General features: G+C 33.4%; 1 protein-coding gene across 5 annotated transcripts in view; it reads right to left on the bottom strand.

Moving 5' to 3' along the window:
• Window positions 1-14,732, bottom strand: part of LOC108736695 (hepatic leukemia factor) — a 247,208-nt gene that overhangs the window by 150,491 nt on the left and 81,985 nt on the right. For 4 of the 5 annotated variants that reach the window (XM_025979744.1, XM_025979745.1, XM_025979746.1 and 1 more), the window contains exon 2: window positions 8,023-8,391. The exons of the other annotated variant lie outside the window; for it this stretch is intronic. In XM_025979744.1, coding sequence (XP_025835529.1) covers window positions 8,023-8,391 — 369 coding nt within the window. The remainder of the gene's footprint in view (window positions 1-8,022; window positions 8,392-14,732) is intronic. 5 annotated transcript variants of the gene reach the window in all.

Here is a 14,732-nt window from a genome sequence, read left to right as displayed (position 1 = left end):
CGAAAGTCCAATTTTGTTACTCGGGGGTTCTGAGGGTCGCTGAACACAAATATGCAGTCAGCGAAGGCCTTCAAGGTACCTGGAGCCCAGGGCAGCCGTCCTACACGTCTCCAGGAGTTACGTTTTAAATTAATTAACTTGGGGGTTTTGAAGGTCGCTGAGCACGTATATGCAGTCGGCGACGACCTCCGAAGGTATCTTGGACCCGATGATCGATATCGATAAATGATATTTTTGACAGTAACTCAAACGAATACAGTTATTAAGCAATTAAANGTGAAGAGTGAAGATCTATGTCTGAAGTGCTATTGCAGCTTTTCACTGAACATATTAACTTTTTATTTGATTTAACTTTAGAAGAAAACTTCGTCGACTCCATCATCAAAAAAATTTTTACTTTTTTAACGTGTTTTATTATTTTAATAAACAATTTTACAATTTGCGTGCACAGTTCCTATGTAAATTTTTCCCTCATTCGAGTTATAAATTTTGCCACCAGATGGTGTAGCCCATTTGACGGATCCCAATATTTCGATCGCTTCAAACGGAAAAACATAAATCATACTTGCTCTTCGCAGCGGGTGATATAGTGCAAAAACCACTATTAGTGAAAAAAAAACTCGAATATTTAAAAAATGAGCAAATGCCTGCAAGGTTTTTTTAAACAATGTTTTATACTTAAGTAAATGTGGAAAATTGAGTAGGTATTACAAAAAATATTCATTTGAAAAAAGTATCTTGAAAATACGTATTTTGCATTTAGCATTTAAAATTCAAAAGGGAGATCTATTTTATATTTTGCACTTGAAATAACAAATCAAAAAAGTATTTGCATTTTGAATTTAAATACTTTTACAAAACCATTTTGCACATCTCTAGCTACTTACCGTTGACCTAATCATGAAATTTGGGAATGTCTTAGTTTTGTTATGTTTATTAATGGATAACTTTTATCTATCGGACGTAATTTCATAGTTCGAATAAAACGGTATTTGCCAAGAAATTAACGGATTAAACAAAACTAATGACAGTTGGGTACATTACGCAGATGAAATAGAAGGTAATAGGAGGGAAGAGGGCTGGCTACGGTATCAATCTTTTTATGCGGAATTTTCGGAATAATAGCCCAAGGGAACTCATAAAACCCAAGCAGGGACACGGAATGCTACTTTCAAAAATTAATTATGAATCAAAATAGTCGGAATTTGAACGAAAGTATATCATTCTCGAGGGAAATATATGAGCGGGAGTCCGTCTGAAAATGGCAACGTCTCACAATAACAACAACACAGAAAATGTGTATCTAATACTGTCGCTGTTAGTATAATGTAGAGGAGTATCCATGTGAAACGATATTTTAAGTGTTTTATTATACTTGTATAGTACACGTAGCAATATGTTTAAGTGGTCGGAAAGACAAAGAAATTCGGTACCGTAAAACTTTCGTCGAGAAATTGAATTAGAAACGATGATGATAAGCAACACATTACCTTAAATATTCCCCAAAGAAAACGGATTACCTCAACAACAATTCATCATCATAAGGTCGTCAGTACCAAGACTGCTTGGACACGCACCTCCACTCTTTCCTATCCTGAGCTTATCTTCACATTTCCCTAAAACAGTAATCTAATCTAGGTCTATCTCTACTCCTTCTACCTCTAATATGCCACTGACTAGACCTTCATGCCTAAGAAGGTGTTCTACCAACCTATCTCACCTATTTTTTATTGACTTTCATAAAGTCCTCTGATCTCCTATTCTTTGCAATATCTCTTCATTTCTAACCTTCTCTATCCATGGTATCTTCACCATTTGCCTGTGACACCACATTTCAAACGCTTGTAACCTTTTCTTTTCCGCAGCGCCCACCGCCCATGTTTCTCACCCGTACAGCGCCGCGCTCCAAACATAACCTTTAACAATCTTCTTCGAATTTCTAAATTAACCGTTCGCGAGCACAATAACAATTAAGTCTATTAAATTTATAAAAACGCTACAAGTTTTTGATCTTACTAGGTACATATAATAAAACTGATATAGGGATTCATGTTCGCTAGTTTGAATAAATTACTATCCAGGAGGTTAAGGATTGATAAAATCAGTGCTTATAATAATTGTTTTAAATAATTTTTCCTTATTTTTTCAGATTTCTCCAGTCCGTCGATCCATCTAGCTCTTCAAAAGATTGGCAAGTTGACATCAATTTTCTGAATTCTTTAAATGTTTTTCTGTTTTTGTTTTTTACCCCATTGCAAATACAGGGTTGTTTTTCACACGGCGTATGTGGGATACTTTATATACTCGAAGCAACCCAACGTCTATGAGGTGTCTATCGATTCGTATAAATCGCGCGGTGGTTATAGGTTATAGGCCAGGTTTTACTTTCATAATACCAAAATGGCGGTTGTAAAACAAAGACGAAAAAAGAAATTGTGTACAAGATAGAGTTGAATACCAAAACCAAGATAATGCTTTTTAGACTATTTGATTTACAGCCATAAAATCCGTTTAAAAATTACACAAAATTAAAAGTTGTGCAACTTAAATAAACCTACTAGACTAAGAGCCAGGGCCTGCCAGACATATGTTAGAAACCTTGACTAACGGTGACTTAGTCAGGTATCAGATATACGTAATAAATAGGCTCATTCACGTGAAATTATAAATACTGAATAAATAAATATATGGTCTTTAAACAAAAGATTTACAACAATATTTACAAAGCCAGACCGATCTGAAGGATCTAACACACCTCCAGATCCAATATAAGGGTGAAAGAACCTTAGAAATCGTTGTTGTTGATCTACCTACACACCTCATCAAAGTAATATAACATGAAAACCTAATAAGTTAGTGAAGATTTGAAAAAAACAAACTGCGTAAAAAGCTAACTGAAAATGATAATCCTTTTTCCTTAATCCGTCAAATAAAAGTCGTAGAATCGAATAGAAATCATCACTGAAACTAGTATTATAAATGAATAATTCGATTCATGTTTCACATTGTGGAACTTTTGCTACTAGTAGATTTGGTAGGTGTAATTGATTGAATGATTTTTTTAAGATTTCACAACTTCATTTATGACCTTTTAATGGGCATGCTCGAGACGGATAATAGCAATGACTATTTTAATTTAAAGAAAAAAGGTTAACATTACACATTCTCGTATGATTGTTCCTACGTCATCTTGCTTCCATCTTTTTATTTCGCTTTTTACGTGAAGTGAAGTTTTTTCATTTTTTTTTTTCATTTAAATTTTTACCGTTGATTGAAATTAATCGAACAAGAAATTCTACTTTTTATACCTTGTATCCAGTTTTTACTAAAGTGGATATGGATGTGTTAACGAATATAAAAGACAATTACTGTTCCTTTCAAGAAGTTCAAGAGATATGCCCCTTCCCTTTATTAGGATGCGCCGTAGCATAATTTCAAATTCAATCATATTTGTCTGCTGAGCTCATTTCTTCACCGATCATCGAGCGAGAGCTAGACAAAAGTGTACAGTACCATTTGCAAAATTATTTAAACTACCTCGTTAAAATTTAAGAATATGCTTTATTTAAAAGCATATTTAGCCATTTTAATAACAAGTGAATTAACTTAACGTTCTACACACCTATAAAACTTTCGCTTTGTTTTCTATTGTTAATTTATATACATTTTTGTTTTAAGAAATTGCTAAACATTTTCGTCTAATACTGTACAGTTCTAGCCGATCTCCTAAGACCGCCCATCGAGAGCTCTGCTCGTTCAAGCTTCTTCCAACTATTTCTGTCTTGCTCACGCCTAATGTATATTCTTTCTATCTTCGCGCAGATTTTTTCAAGGTCACAATTCTAACAAATTGAAATGGGCTGTATATAGCTTTGGTTCTACGATAAAGTAAGAGAGCTTTGAAAAGTTATTGCAAAAAATTTATCATATATAACATCAGTGCTTTAACATAATTCAACCAATATTTTGTATAAGAAGTCGATGGCTATTTATTTTTTAATTTTGCACTATTGAAAATATAGGTATTTTGGATTAAATGTATTTAATTTAAACATCAGAAAATTTTACGAAAATTATAGAGCATGCAGATTGATGCTAAATAAGATTTATTTAAAAATTTTCAATTGTAGTGTTGAATGTAATCGATTCGTCGCTTTTTCAGCATTTTCGAACAATGGCTCTAAACAGTAGATGTAATTAGCTGTCAAAATAGCAAACCTAATATCTATGATGCTTTTTTTTTGTCTGCCGCACGAAAATTAATAATAACGATTATGTAATCCTCGTGATCGTCCGTCAATGACGATCGAATCGGTGCGTTTTTCTCGCCGAGCAAAATCCGTAATGAACGGCGTTGTCGTCGGCCGATTTTAAGAAACCGACATCAGTGAAACCTCGGTTTATTTCACTTTCTTCGTCGACTTTTTCGATCTGTTTATTCTAATTTACACGCCCGATTAATCCAAAACGAATTCATTCGATTTCTGGTTTAACTTGTTTTCTTTCGGTCATAATAATTCTTTTCTCGCGGCGGACTTAAAAACCGAGCGCAACTGTAGCAAATCACACACCGTTCTAGATAGTGCACCGGCGTCTGCGAATTCGTATTTTGCAAAAGGCGTTTACAGAAAAACAAAAAAAAACGTCATCTTCTTCTGCCTTAAATCTAATTAAGAGCGCGATCTTACCATTATTATTGTTATTTTACGCCTAATTATTTATATTTGACAAAATTTAATTGATTGGCGTTATTGTGTAACGCTTTTTGGTTTTAATTTAGGTCTGCTGCTTGACAAAAAAAGTACTGCGTTGTTTTGACAGTTACATCGTAATCCTCATCGTCAGGTCTTTAACCTATAGACTGATGCACCTTCCACATCTTCCAATATTGAACTAATCAATTTCTCTCAAAAAATAGAGTAGTGCATCTTTCTCGTTTTTCTACATTCTTTAACAGAAAAGTGAGATTTTTGTCCTCGGCTATTTCAGAGATTGGCAAACACACAAATATCTATTCGGTAGAACAATTTTTTAAATGACTACATATAGTATAAAACAAAATCGCTTCCCGCTGTCTGTCCCTATGTATGTTTAGATCTTTAAAACTACACAACGGATTTTAATGCGGTTTTTAAACACATTTTTTTGCGCTTACATTGCAAACGCTGGCTGAACCCTACGAGATAGATCAAAATAATGTGCTACAATATTGTACACCTTAAAAAGGTCTACAAAAAGTCCAGGATGGTATATATCTCTTAGGGATAACCCACAATAACCATTTTTTAACTTTTACTTTTTATGAGAAATAAATAATGGCTTATTTACGAAGCGATTTTAAGCAATACAGCATTAATTCTTATCCAATTAAGTACCTTAAATACATTGTGCATTTAATATAGATCAATATGGCCCTTACAGCATGTAATTTAAATGAATATTTTCGAAGATATTACAGATTTAAAATACAGGGACAAAGCGGTTGCGGCGGTACCGGCCGGGAGGCCGGTCTGTATTGTCTAATGACAAAAAAGCTGTGAATGTTGTATATAATGAACACATTCTGTAGTATATTTAGTATGTTCAGGAGGTGTCTTTTGAAGATTTCCCCTCTTCGAGAATAATCTAAACAAAATATAATAATAATAATAATATTGGTAAGGAACCTCTTCTATAAACCACATAGCCCGGATTTCGATACTTTTAGACCCCCTCCTTTATATGGTTTAACGTAGCATTTCTTCCAACCCCACTAAATCTACGTAGCTTCCCCCCGCTTAGGTAGCTTTTCACCCAATGCCCCTTAACCTAACCAAGATCACTCCGACTGTTTTTAATACTTTCTCAGAATCCATTCAACTCATTTCGTCGATTTATATACAAAACTTGGTAGGTAATATGTTGACCAGTGTAATTAATATAAACCCTGGATATCAAATAATTCTCTTATATCAACAAGCTCACCCTCACACCTTAGTTGCATTTGAATTGAAATAGTCTATATCGTCCCTGCATCCCCCCCAAAGCTGCCCCTCATCGATTTCTTGCACTTTTCTTTCTCGTCGATTGGTTTGTACGGATTTCGATTGATATTTTCGAGTTTTTTATTTTCTGCCTATTAAATTCATGTAAATTTAGATAAGATGATAGAAAAATCTCGAACGCAACAAAAATCGTTTTGGTAGGTACCATAATTTTATATCCAACGGAATGTGAATGATTTTGTAATATGTCATCAAATTAAATATGACATTTAATGTTTCAATTTCTTTCTAAATTTCATTTGGCCAAAGCAACCATGGGCATGAATTAACATATAATTATTCTTAATGATGTCTAATGCCCAAATGTGATTAGATTTCTTATAAAAGTTATTCACTTATGATCATAAATTCACTCATGTAAAATGAAACAGTAATCACATGAATTGGGTATTTGACAGTAACTCAAACGAATACAGTTATTAAGCAATTAAACTAAAAATTTACTTGGTACATTCGTGCTTCACCCTTTCAAATGTTTTTTCATAAGTTATTGAATGTTGAATACTTGAAAAAATTTGGAAATACTAATTTTAATATATCATGTTCAAAAACTAAAATCTTTTATTCGTTTAACATACTACACTGGCAATATTTCCGAAAAGTAGTGAAACTGGAAAAAATTCGCGAAGGTCTGGTATCTTATGAAACAAAATGTAACTCTTTTAGACAACACAATTAAGACATAATCGATTAACTATCAAAATCCGATGTAAATAGGCTGAAATGTAGAGATTGTAGCAAAATCTACATCGGGTAGGCAGAAAGACCCTTTAAACTAAGAATAAAGGAACATCACATATCATAATTATTAAGAAATTCAAAACATCTTTACAATATTATAAAATTTTAACATTTCAAGATTTAATCATGCAAAAATCAGAACTGTATTAAAAAATTTAGAAATTGAAACACATCCTTTTAATACTTAAAGACAATCCCGCCTCGAAAATTGTGATAAATACGCATTATTTAGGCTGAATTCCTTTTTATAACTAAACAGTTGTTTAGTATGTTGATTATGACGAGTTATCATTGATAAAATCATTGTTGGGCTTTGGACACATTAGTGATGACTTTTGGTATTTCATATTCAGTGTTTTTTTAACGACTGGTTTATCAGGTATACAATTTTTGTTATTTGTTCTATTTCCTTTTAAATATCATGGTAGGGAACTGTTACAGTTTTAATTGTAATTTTTGGACACTAGTTAAGTTTTTAGCAAAGTCATAAAAATTGTTATACAGAAAGTAAAGTTAAAATTACAATACATGTGATGACAGTTGGGAGTAAAATTAAATTTTATCACAGTCTACAGGTGTGAACATACCTAGATTCGGATGTTACAATGACAGTAGAAGGGCAAGCTAAAGAGTATCGACAGTGGAATTCGTTTATTATGACTCCGCCTGTATTGACGAACCGCTTAATATGAAGTAATTGCAGTGTTAAGTTTGGTTTTCATATTAAATTCTCTATAGGAAACTTTGGATATAATGACTTCGTTTACAATGACATATCGTGTATTATGACAGATTCTCAAGAAATCATATCCGGCTATAGCGACCCAAATGTTTAATAATAACATTTTCGCTCATTTTTCTGACCCTTCTTATGTATATTAATATTACAATTCATCGTTCTTTTTCTTTTTCTGTTAATAAATATATACAATTTGTAGTTTTTCTTTCTATTGAACAAAATAATTAACCAAAATAGAAAGTTGGTTTCTATGACGCCCGCTTGGTATGACGCGTTTGTCATTTCCCTTCGATGTCATTATAAGCGGATTCTACTGTATTACCAAATCGATTTTCATTTCTCACAATCAGTGACGATGATTCAAATAAATAAATTAACAAACATTGATTCAAAATGTATAACCTTGTGGTTAGTACCTAAAGGTTTTTATTTTGGTAAAAAATTCACTTTACTTCAGTTCATCAATTCAATCAAACACATTCGCTAACTCATTCCTACCTGGTTGATGTATGCACGTTTTGTGCGGCATACCATTCTGCTGATTGAAATAGTTTGGTAACCAGGTTTGGTCTTGGGACCAGTTCCTGTTCACAGGGACGTTGTCTGTAGACGGGTGCTCGTAGGGTGCTGATAGAGGCACTCGCACCTGTTGGCAACAGCCACTGTCCGACGTGCTCATGGAAATGTATCCATAATTGTCCCGAGGCCACACTGAACCCGCAATTTTAAATATCACTCGAGTACGGTTCTGGACGTGAAAAATGCTCTTTGAGAGAGCTTTGTGTATGCGGTAAACGCTAAATTTCAAAATGGACCGAACTAGTAGACCAGACGGTCTGCTCGAAACTTTTCGTATGTAGTAGGTATCTAAGAGTGCGGGGAAGAATAAAAAAAATGAGAAAATTCATTAATATTTAGATTAATAAAGAAAAATGATCGTGTAATAAAGATAGGTTACTTGGATTCTTATTAATTGTGTCTGGTAATAATTAGAAAGCAGCATTTCAATAAACCAGGCAAATTAAAAAAAAAACAAGTAACCTAAATATCGATTTCGTCCATTTCTGTGGTAATTCCCTTATTTCAAATTCTTAATTTTCTGATTACCAAAAAGAGATTACTTATAGTATATATATCTACATATTATTTTCATAGTACATAGGGGATCAGTCAAATGGGAGGAGCCTAAAAAACATGGCGTTGATGAGAGAAAATTTTTCCCCATGGAAAACTACAGCGTACTGTGCAATTGTGGATTTCTAAAATTGATATGAAATGATAAGTATTAGCACAAAATGTGATTTAGTTACAAAAAGGGGGAATTTTTGTTGTATTCCATGATATTTTATTATAATTTAACCGAACAGGTGTATATTTGATGCAGATTAATAAACCGAAATGCAAATAAATACATAAAGCAATTCACTAAACCCTTTCAAAATGAAATTATTCATCGGAGTACCTGCATTGTTAATTGCTCAGCAGTTACTTTTCAATCAAAAGTCGAGTAAGTAAAGAGCACTGAACCTTCAAATTTTGTGGAGTAAGTTGGATCGAGATGCGGTTTTCTGCATTCGATTCCTGAGACCGTCTACAAATTTTGGGGACATAACAGATCAATTCATCTGCAAAGTTGTTATAAAAAAAAATTGCAACTCGGTCAATAATGAGAGAACGAAAGTCCAATTTTGTTACTCGGGGGTTCTGAGGGTCGCTGAACACAAATATGCAGTCAGCGAAGGCCTTCAAGGTACCTGGAGCCCAGGGCAGCCGTCCTACACGTCTCCAGGAGTTACGTTTTAAATTAATTAACTTGGGGGTTTTGAAGGTCGCTGAGCACGTATATGCAGTCGGCGACGACCTCCGAAGGTATCTTGGACCCGATGATCGATATCGATAAATGATATTGATTAATTTTTTTCTAAAGATAATGCTTTAAATAAATGAAATTTTTGTTTGATACACAGTTAATATCTTTTTTATAAATATTTGAAACATTTTAAAAAAAATAACTGTTTTACAAAATTTTCTCTATTTCTTTGTGTGCAGTCGTAAATTATAAATTTGTGTTCAGGGAGCCTCAAAATCGCCGGTAACAAAATTGGCTTATTTCTATCATTACACTTACATGATTGAATTTTTCTTATGCACAAATGTATTTTTAAAGATAAATTGATCTCTTTTCTTCACAAAGTTTGTAGACGATATTACGAATCGAACGGAGAAAACCGCATTTCGATCCAACTTCCTGCACAAAAATTCGAAGGTTTACTCTACTTTTGTGCTACATTTCCTTGACTATAATGAGATATTTCTAAAGATAATAAATATTTACATTTTTATTTAATTGATTCAATATGTGTGAACGAAACACGTGATATTATCTAAATTTCACCCATTGATCAAGAAAATTATTCTTACAACGCGCCAGTTTTGTTTATTATTGTAGATTTTGGAATAAATATTTAAAAATAAAGAAATTAATTTTATAATTCTATAAATACTGAATAACAAAAAGGACAGTTTCAAATTTAGTTTTGATAAAACTTGATTTAAAATTTTATATTAATCATTGGTAATTAACAGAAAGTATAACTGACGATTAATAATGCAGTTTTTTATGAGAGCGTTTTTCCAGCAAATAGTCAATTTATAATGAATAAATGTTTTAATAACGTACCGATAGAAAGAAATGTTATAACTTGATCTACAGGGTGTTCAAAAAATGTTCCAAGAAAACTACAAAATCGAAATTTAAATATACTGTTTTTAAATTTTAGCATTGCTTCTACATTTATGATATAATACAGTTGATAGGTACTCATCACATGGGTGAATTTGCTTCTAACTTAAAGGTCAAATTAATTCGTTTAATTTATTACCTGGATTAGTATAATAATTACTTTTATTTTTGGGGAAACTAATATTTTAGACGTTTCAAGAAGTGATGCTAGTTATAAGATAAAAATAATATCAACATCTTACGAAATGCACAGTCCGAATTGAAAAAAAAAAATTGAAAATTGTTTTGTGTAAAATAATTCAATTTTTCATGATTTTAAGGGGGATTTTTAAATGTAATGGAAACCTATTTATATTTCGTAGGGGGTTATTTTGCCATGTAAATCATTAAGAATTGAATGTTAAAATACATCAAATTTATAGGGGTAGTAGAACCATTAAATCAATCAAAAGCTTGTAGTAAGTTATAAATTTTTCACTAATTTTTAGTCAGAAATAATTATTCATAACTCGAACAAACACGAAAACAACCGTATCTTTATTTTTAAGACAATATGACAAAAGTAAAAAACAATTTTCCATTAACGATTCTTCTACTTTTTTGGTTAAAATTAAATTTAATAGTTAATCATTTTTAAGTATAGTCCTTACGAGAATTGGATGAAATTGAAAAATGTAATTGAAAAATTATTCTACATACGTATGCACATAAGATATGGTAAAACTTAATCATATACAAAGAGATTATACAGAAAATATAGAAAATAGAAGTCAAAAAATTATATATATAGTAATAGAAAACCAAAATAGCACTTTGTATACAGTACAATTTATGTAAAAGATTATGACGCGCCTAGAATGAGAAACAGATTAAGAGGAAGATTAATATGTAGCAGAGAAGTGAGAAATTGAAGTTATAGTTTTAGTGTAAAAAGAGCAATCTTTAAAAACCCTTGTAGCATGCAAAGAAATAATGCACACATACTGTTGGTATTACGTTACAATATTGTTGATTGTTTTGGTTTAACGGTTCTACCACGATAATAGAACTGACAGACAGACAAACAATAAATAAATAAATGCTACTATTTCACAATCCCTTATTAGTAAAGGAACGTTCTTAGCAGATACGGAAAAATCAACCCTTATCACACAATAAACACTTGCAATCTACAACGATCTCCTCAAGGTGACTCCAACGGCCTTAAACCCTTTTTTTTATAATAATAAGTACACTTTTAATAAATATCCACAACAATCACAGAAAGAAACATCGTTTGACCGATATCATTTCACAACAACAATCGAGATAAACGTTTCGTACGATAAAATAGTCACCGTCGTTTTCGTCAAGATAAAAATTATTGTCGTGCGACAGATAAAGCCAATTAATTACCGCCGGGGATGATTGTTTTGTTGACGGTGGTACGACAAGTACTAGTGTATTAAACGAGTTCAGCTCTGTCGTTGATATCCAGGAGGAGGCTCGACTGGAGCGAAGGCCATACGACGAGCGAGTCGTCCACGTCCGATTCCACGTGCTCCGGGAAACTCACGCTTCCGGACACGTGCCCGAGCGCGTGGACTTTGCTGTGGCGTTCGTTCGGATTGCTGAAGCGGCAGGAACGCGCGAAATGCTGCACATTTTCATATTTATCCACTTATATAAAGAAATTTACATGCACATGTGTATATACTTGTATTGTATACGTATACATACATATATAAACACGTATCTACGAATGCGTATCATATATACTTATCGCAATTGTAATGGGCTTGTTGGAGGGCCAGCTCTTTTCCTTATTTTTATTATTATTGCCAGTATTATATGTATATAATATCCGCTGTTTACTGGTTGTCGTTGTCGAACTCATATTCTGATAACATACATATATTAAACTTTATTGTTGATTACTAGGGTTTATACAAAAACCGACATTTCAGAAAACCGGTTTTCGAATTTCATAATTTTCTCCAAAAAACCGGTTTTTAAAAACCGACAGACCCTATTGATTACTGTTCTATATTCGAAACTAACGGCTGCGTATTAGATGAAATTGATAAATATGCCTGAGCATATATTTTCTGTCATCATCATAGGGTTGTCCTATGACTCCTTCCTCTCCTGCACTAATCATTGCATTTCCATAAAACTAGAATCCCGATTTTAGAATTCAATGTTCAGAATTAAGTGTTCATCATCATCATTAGGTCATCAGTCCTAAGACTGGTTGGACACGTACCTCCACTCTTTCCTATCCTGAGCTAAACTTCGCATTTCCCTAAAACTAGAACAGCCCACATCCTTAACTATTTGCGAACAGTAATCTAATCTAGGTCTACCTCTACCCCTCCTAACTCCTGTTTCTTCCTCTAATATGTCTCTAAATAGACCTTCATGCCTGAGAAGGTGTCCTACCAACCTATCTCGCCTATTTTTTATTGACTTCCATAGAGTCCTGTTCTCCTATTCTTTCCAATACCTCTTCATTTCTAACCTTTTCTACATCCACGATATCCTCATTAAGTCTTATATTATTAATATTGAAGAAAAAAAAATCAATATTGACACCGCTTGGCAGAATCGAAAAACCGATGACACACTTCGAAGGACAAATTAGCATTCGAGAGATTTTTCTTCTGTATTAGATCGATTTAAGTGATTGAAAATCATATTTGTTGCGTTTAGAATAGGCTCACTTACGTATTACAGTTTTTCAAATACAGTTTGACCCCTACGGTTTTTTAAGTAGAATAGCTGTTGTTTTTATCGTCTTTCTTGTTTGTCGAATTTTACTGTGCCTCTCCAATTATAGAGAGTACCACGGGGGTAATACAAATCTGATTTCCTTGAAATGTATCGAAATGAAATATATAAAGTGCAGAAAACCTGTTGGCCACAAAAAGGACTGTTCGCTTATCCATTTTACTGAACCGTAAAAATGAGAAGAAAGTTTTACGCAGTTACAGAATTGCGATTTACACAAAAGCACTTCGAAGAAAGAAACTAGGCAGTGGCATTTAAGATGGTTTGGATTTTACGATAATTAAATTTAGACTTTAAATATCGGCCGGATTCACAGAAACGTTCATTTTGTTAAATAATGATTAAATTATACAAGTGAAAAAAAGTAATCCACCGAATATTAATTGGAAATTCGATCACTATAAAAAGATAGATAATATCTGAAATTACCGTCTCTCTGGGTGAATTAGTCATTAAGATCTACATTTAAAAATGTATCACTACCCTATGTCTGGAAAAGCGACTACGTGTTGCTGATATATAAATAATTCATACTCCCTCGAAAAAGGCGGTCGATATTTCTAGGTCTAGGTCAGAGCCGGGCAAACTGGGCTCTTTTGACTCCCGAGTGCTCCTCAGGTATAACCAAGGAGCTTCTCGTTGCTCCTCCGAGTGCGAGTGAGATGATTCTTTCCTTTTCCTATCCCTTCCATTTCGTAGGTGAGTCCCCTGTTCTATAGCCGAACCCGATAGTATTACGAACGTAGTCCGGCATGTCATCCCTGAGCTGCGGGACGATCATTAGAAAATTTTCGTAGGTATTATTTAAGTTGCGAGAGAGACTTCGCTCGTCTACGGGATGAAGGGGCTTGATATGTGAGTGGAAGGGAGAAAAAAAAGAAAAAGCAAAATGGGTTATTACTGCTTACTCTCTCGTATTCATTGAAGGGTATGGAGTGACCCAAACTAACCTCTGGTAACGGCTCTTACGAAGTTAAAGTTTGCCCGGCTCTGGTCTAGGCATCCTGAATTATAGTGAAGAGCAAATGAGTCATTTGTCAATAACTGCTCCTAGCTGTTACTACTGTTACCTTTAATAATAGGTACCATTAGCAGGTTCAAAATAACAGTCACGTTTTACAATTGAAGATATTTTTTACTTAGTAATGAAATAAAATAGCCACTAAATATTAAATCAAATGAAAGTAGCACTTGGTTTTTCGCAGTTTTAAAAATGGTTAAAATTTGTTGTTTTTGAAGGGATTTTTAATACTTAGGGTCAATTTCGTTTTGTTACAACAGGGTCACTTTTGCAGATGTGTCTCGTATTTACTATTTTTGTGCAAAAGTAACTTTATTTTGAGTCAATGTTGGCATTTCCTGAATAGTAGAACATCTCACGTCCCTTATTATTTACGAACAACAATTTAATCTAGATCTTCTGCTCCTCTTTACTTCTAATTCTACATTCAACATCCTTTACTAGTCCTTAATGTCCCAGGTGTCCCACCTTTTTCTTATTGACTTCCACAACGCCCCCTGTTCTCCTATTCTTTCTATCTCCTCATTTGCAACCTTTTCTATTTTCATCATCGTTCTAACGCTTTATCTCAAACGCTTCTAATTTCCACCAGGCCTGCCGTACACGTTTCGCACCCACAGAGAGACGTGCTTCAAGCATACATCTTTAACAATCTTTTTCGTATTTCCAAATTAA

Source organism: Agrilus planipennis, unplaced genomic scaffold (assembly GCF_000699045.2).
Source record: "Agrilus planipennis isolate EAB-ADULT unplaced genomic scaffold, Apla_2.0 scaffold170, whole genome shotgun sequence".
Lineage (NCBI taxonomy): Eukaryota > Metazoa > Arthropoda > Insecta > Coleoptera > Buprestidae > Agrilus > Agrilus planipennis.
Note: the sequence above shows the minus strand (reverse complement) of the source record. Positions and strands in the feature narration are given on the sequence as shown.